The sequence below is a fragment of the Limulus polyphemus genome, unplaced genomic scaffold (assembly GCF_000517525.1).
Source record: "Limulus polyphemus unplaced genomic scaffold, Limulus_polyphemus-2.1.2 Scaffold4852, whole genome shotgun sequence".
Lineage (NCBI taxonomy): Eukaryota > Metazoa > Arthropoda > Merostomata > Xiphosura > Limulidae > Limulus > Limulus polyphemus.
Genome location: NW_013670462.1, coordinates 79,585 through 85,859, shown reverse-complemented (window position 1 = coordinate 85,859; position 6,275 = coordinate 79,585). Strand labels below are relative to the sequence as shown.

The following is a 6,275-nucleotide window of genomic DNA, read 5'->3' as shown; positions in this document are numbered from 1 at the left end:
AATTAGTTTAAGTTATCAGTTGAAAGGCCTGTAATGGTGTGTAATTAGTTTAAGTCATCAGTTGAAAGGTCTGCAGTGGTGTGTAATTAGTTTAAGTCATCAGTTGAAAGGTCTGCAGTGGTGTGTAATTAGTTTAAGTCATCAGTTGAAAGGCATGCAGTGGTGTGTAATTAGTTTAAGTCATCAGTTGAAAGGTGTACAGTGGTGTGTAATTAGTTTAAGTCATCAGATACAGAGCATAATGTGACAAAATTACTTGTATCATTTCAGTGCCTTTTGAAGGCAACAAACTGTACTCAGCATCATATGTGACCTGTCTTCTGCCTCCATGTTCTTATTGTATTCCAAACACATACTGGTTTATTTAGTGTAATAATCTTTCTGTCAACTATTACATTTGTATGAAGTGTAGTCAGCATATAAACTTATCATTTGTCTTTCCATTTCATTGCCATCATTAATCAGTGTGCTCCATTTCAAACTACCCTTTTTTTAGTTTAGCAGTTAATTCTGTTTTTTACAGTGATACAACATTTTGTTTTGTTTTTATGTAACCAACAAGTAATAATGGGCTTGTGTACCAACTGTCAACATATAGAGAGTGATCTTTGATCAGATAAGGCTCCAGTAAGGTTCTTACTATACTTCCCGAAAATCATAGTTTTCTGGGAAACCAGATCAGTCAAACAACCAATATAAAATCAGTTACTGCTTGTACACCAGCCATTCTTTAAATGAAACAAAGCTCTTGACAGTGCATAAATTGTGAAATGGATACATCAATTCTCGATAACTACTTTTAGCTGCATTATTACACTCGTTATTTTGGTAAGATTATCTTTTATTTTCTGTTTTAAGTTATCACAAGTTTAATAAGTGAAGAATGAACAAAAATCTACCCCTAGACATACTGCAATGAATATTGTCATTTTCAACAAGTCATCTTGTGACCAGTATTCTTTCAGACTTTATTATTTTCTCTAACCATTGACATACATAAAGCTATGAAATTATAGATTTTAGCATCAGTTGTGTCGTTCAAACGTCACAAGTATGAGTGTTCACTCATTCCCACTGTTTTGATTATGTATTTGTAGTATTGTTTTGTCTGCTCTACCGTAGTTAATATGAAGGAGGGTGAGACAAAATGTTCGAACGTTATGTATGGTGTTGTGTTTTCATCAAACTTCTTACCTTACAGTCCAGAATTTGTGTTGTCAAATGTGTCCACTTTTGGTTGAAAGCTGCTTTCTTTTTTTTGTGAAAAACGTTTTTTTTTTGTATTTGTATCCTTGTGCTGAGTCATGGTTTTCAAGAGGCAATAAACGTGGGGCCTTCGTCATTTAATCGTGATCTTTACTTTCATATTCGTCGTCACTGTTATATGTATATTCCTTATCCATTTCCAATTTTGAATCTTCCTCCAAATCATATTCAGGAGTTTTAACTAATTCAAAAATTTCATTTTCCTTAAGAGTACAACTTTCTCTTTCCATTGCAAGACATTGTGATTGGGTACATTCTACCCACACTGGAACAGTGCAGACAATACAGATGCTTTAAATAAAACAGAAAAAAGAAACCGTTTACTGGACCAAAGAAATGATAGATGTCAGCACTGAACAGCTGCTTTTCAACACTTACAGTTAGTTTACTTGGTAGGAGCAGAGATCGACAGAAAACCCAAATCAGGTAGACTTGAACAAAGCAACACAGGAAGTTATATGAGAATCAAATATACTCAATAAAAACACCACAGGAAGTTACATGAGAATCAAATATACTTGATCAAAACACCAGAGGAAGTTATATGAGAATCAAATATACTCAATAAAAACACCACAGGAAGTTACATGAGAATCAAATATACTTGATCAAAACACCAGAGGAAGTTATATGATAATCAAATATACTCAATAAAAACACCACAGGAAGTTACATGAGAATTAAATATACTTGATCAAAACACCACAGGAAGTTGTATGAAAATCAAGTATACTTGATAAGAGCAGTTAAAGGGTTACGTAGTCAGTTTTAGATAGATATGTTTGTTTTCAAACCATTTTATTTTATTACCTTCCATGGGCTTACCATATTGCACAGGTGTTTATTTTTTCCACAGTTTGAATAGTTGTTTATGGATAATTTGTGTTAGATTAAATCTAATTTTAAAACTGTTCTTACTTCTCATGAACTTCCAATGATTTTAGAAATGTTAACCTCACATTTTTAGTGAAACTATTGTTCAGGGTTTAAGTCTGGACATTTCTTCCCTCCTAGTTCATCGAGCACTAGCAATAGTTCCAAACATTACTGTGGCAATGAAGAAAGTTGGAGATAAAAATAAAATCGTTAGCAGACTTGGGACAGATGTAGCGGACAAGATTGCCGAGCTGAGACGGAAAGTGGAGCTAGCTCGAGATCAAGCCAACAGGGTAAGAGTTTTTTTATGTGAACATTGGTTGATAAAAATACCTGAAAAATATTTTTACTGAATTAATTTTAAAGTACCAGCACTTCATATGTGACTGCCTTATCTTGCACCAATAGCTTTCATGTTTTAATTTGTTTTTCATATATACGGATGGAATTATGACTGCCTGTGAAAATTTTATTTGAGAATTATTTTCTCTTAACGATGTCTTAAGGTAACTTGTCTAGTTAGTAAACATGCTTGATCAGTTCTCTTGACCCTGACTAGTGATAACTTGTCTAGTTAGTCAAAATGCTCGATCAATTCTCTTGATCCTGATTAGTGATAATTTGTCTAGTTAGTTAAAATGCTCGATCAATTCTCTTGACCCTGATTAGTGATAACTTGTCTAGTTAGTCAACATGCTCAATCAGCTCTCTTGATCCTGATTAGTGATAACTTGTCTAGTTAGTAAACATGCTCGATCAGCTCTCTTGATCCTGATTAGTGGTAACTTGTCTAGTTAGTCAACATGCTCGATCAATTCTCTTGATCCTGATTAGTGATAACTTGTCAAGTTAGTCAACATGCTCGATCAGCTCTCTTGATCCTGATTAGTGGTAACTTGTCTAGTTAGTCAACATGCTCGATCAACTAGACAAGTTATCACTAATCAGGATCAAGAGAGCTGATCAACCAGATTGACTAACTAGACAAGTTATCACTAGTCAGGGTCAAGAGAACTGATTAAGCATGTTGACTAACTAGATAAGTATTCACTAGACAGTGTAATAAGAATTGATCAAGCATGTTGAATAACTAGACAAGTTATAACTAGTTAGGATGAAGAGAACTGATCAAGCATGTTGACTAACTAGATAAATTATCACTAATCAGGATCAAGAGATTAGTCAGTCTGCTTGATCAGCTCGCTTGATCCTGACTAGTGATAACTTGTCTAGTTAGTCAACATGCTTGATCAGTTCTCTTGATCTTGACTAGTGATAACTTGTATAGTTAGTTAACATTCTTGATCAGTTCTCTTTACTATGCTAGACTATTTGTCTTTTGAAAATATAATTTCTGTGAGTTGCATAATGTTAAAAGCAGCCTGTAAACACAATCATTAAAAATGTATATTAACATTGATAAATTATGTTAGTTACAAGAGAGATCTTCCATGAGTGTTAGCAATAAATTCAACCTCTGTTTATCTTAAAACAATATTTAAATATTTTCATGTCATCTTGTTTTGTAGATTAAAGTAGGTGTAAGATTCTACGGTAACACTACTTTACAATTGAGGAATCCAACAGACATGAAACGTGCTGCCACCTATACCTATATGTCTTTGTATTTCCGCACTGAGGAGAAGAATGGACTATTGGCATATGTTGGGAATGAAATTGGAACTAACAAGTATCTGAAAAATGTAAATACGGTAAGTAACAATAATGTAAATATAGTAAGTAACAATAATGTAAATACGGTAAGTAACAATAATGTAAATATAGTAAGTAACAATAATGTAAATACGGTAAGTAACAATAATGTAAATATGGTAAGTAACAATAATGTAAATATGGTAAATAACAATAATGTAAATATGGTAAGTAACAATAATGTAAATATAGTAAGTAACAATAATGTAAATACGGTAAGTAACAATAATGTAAATATAACAATAATGTAAATATGGTAAGTAACAATAATGTAAATACGGTAAGTAACAATAATGTAAATACGGTAAGTAACAATAATGTAAATATGGTAAGTAACAATAATGTAAATACGGTAAATAACAATAATGTAAATACGGTAAGTAACAATAATGTAAATATGTAAGTAACAATAATGTAAATACGGTAAATAACAATAATGTAAATACGGTAAGTAACAATAATGTAAATACGGTAAATAACAGTAATGTAAATACAGTAAGTAACAATAATGTAAATACGGTAAGTAACAATAATGTAAATACGATAAGTAACAATAATGTAAATACGATAAGTAACAATAATGTAAATACGGTAAGTAACAATAGTTATGGTTTTGATATTCAAGGTGTCAAAACATAAATATGGTTGTTTTTATCATTTATAATAGTAAGCATTTCTCACAATATGATTATGAAATTTCAACCTTGCCTCTTTGTTAGAAGGTATCCAAATTAAAGTTACATAGCCATTTCCAGTGTTGTATAAATAAGCAGAAGATAAATTATGGAAACATAAATTGTTGGATTATTAGAATATATCATAGAAACACAAAATTTTTCTTACAGGACGATTTTATGGCTTTAGAGATTGTTGATGGCAAAGTTGTTTTGACTATGGAGTTAGGATCAGGATTGGATAGCACTTTTAGCACTACAAATGTTAATGATGGACAGTGGCATCGAGCTACAGTTGAGAGGTAGGTTTAACATTGGCTACAAGTTTGAAGGGCATGCAGAGTCATCATACAGTTGAGAGGAAGGTTTAACATTGGCTACAAGTTTGAAGGGCATGCAGAGTCATCATACAGTTGAGAGGTAGGCTTAACATTGGCTACAAATTTGAAGGGCATACAGAGTCATCATGCAGTTGAGAGGTAGGTTTAACATTGGCTACAAGTTTGAAGGGCATGCAGAGTCATCATACAGTTGAGAGGTAGGTTTAACATTGGCTACAAGTTTGAAGGGCATACAAAGTCATCATACAGTTGAGAGGAAGGTTTAACATTGGCTACAAGTTTGAAGGGCATGCAGAGTCATCATACAGTTGAGAGGTAGGTTTAACATTGGCTACAAGTTTGAAGGGCATGCAGTCATCAGTCTATCCAAATCAGGGAAAATATTAGGAGAAAGTAAATTATTTTTGTATTTTTAAAACACAAAACCATTGAAAATATCCATGTAGAGATATGCTTTTAGCATAGTTGATATTTTAAATAAGAGACAACATGGCTGGTGGGAAGCCATATTTACATGGTTCAGCCAAAATAAACTTGTGTGAAGAATAGGAATTTTAATCATGTAATACTCTGATCACAAAATCTGATGTTCATGTACAGTAACCAAAGTATTATTTTACTGTTGTATTATTGTTGATACCATTAGAACAAAATGCTATAAGTAAAAAACCAGGGCAGCTCACAAAGAACATAAGAGATAAAATTTAAGAAAAGCATAATAAATTTAAGAAATTTAAATTGACTGTTATGACGAGAGATTTAGAAGATTGTAGAAGATCAAGAATGTTGATGAAACAGAAAATTAGGTCATCAAAAAGAAGGTATGAGAAAAGGTTGGCTGAAAATGTAAAAGTTAACAGTAAGAATATCTTTAAATACATTAAGGGTAAACAAAATGTTAAGATAGGGGTAGGATCCTTGAGGGATGACAAAGGAAGGTTATTATCTGATGATTATGACATTGCTGGGTTATTAAATTTTGCTTTTCTTTTTTGGTTTATACTGTTGCATCATCGAGATCACGTGACTATTCTTACGCCCTCTACTTTCTAGAACTATCCTGTACTTTGGCAAATGCTCTAGCATTTACTAGATATAGGGTAGACTGGTATATAAAAGAGAGTGACAACGTGACGGTAATGTAATGTGTGTGTAGGTAGTGAGCAATTGAACTGCAGTCACAGGGAATTGTTGAAGTTAACGTTCGTTCATTATAGTGTTTGTTTTAGCGCGAATATTGAAATTAAGTGTATCGTAAAGTTCTATTCGGAAAGAATAAACCAGTTTTATTAAGTAAGGACTTGTGTCGTTAAAGTTTCGTCGGAACAAAGTTACGAAAGTTAATTAACAAACGAAGACGTAACAAATTGGTGTCAGAAGTGGGATAGAAAAAAAAGAGAAGAAG

At 32.5% G+C, this 6,275-nt stretch overlaps 1 protein-coding gene across 2 annotated transcripts in view; it reads left to right on the top strand.

Annotated features, from left to right (window-relative positions):
• The first annotated feature begins 2,262 nt into the window (after nucleotides 1-2,262).
• Nucleotides 2,263-6,275, top strand: part of LOC106471778 (laminin subunit alpha-like) — a 20,837-nt gene continuing 16,824 nt past the window's right edge. Inside the window, exons 1-3 of one of the 2 annotated variants that reach the window (XM_022400392.1) lie at nucleotides 2,263-2,435; nucleotides 3,672-3,854; nucleotides 4,701-4,831. In XM_022400392.1, coding sequence (XP_022256100.1) covers nucleotides 2,322-2,435; nucleotides 3,672-3,854; nucleotides 4,701-4,831 — 428 coding nt within the window. In that variant the 5' untranslated portion in view covers nucleotides 2,263-2,321. Of the gene's footprint in view, nucleotides 2,436-3,671; nucleotides 3,855-4,320; nucleotides 4,327-4,700; nucleotides 4,832-6,275 lie in introns of those variants that run through there. The other variant, XM_022400393.1, reaches the window with a different exon arrangement.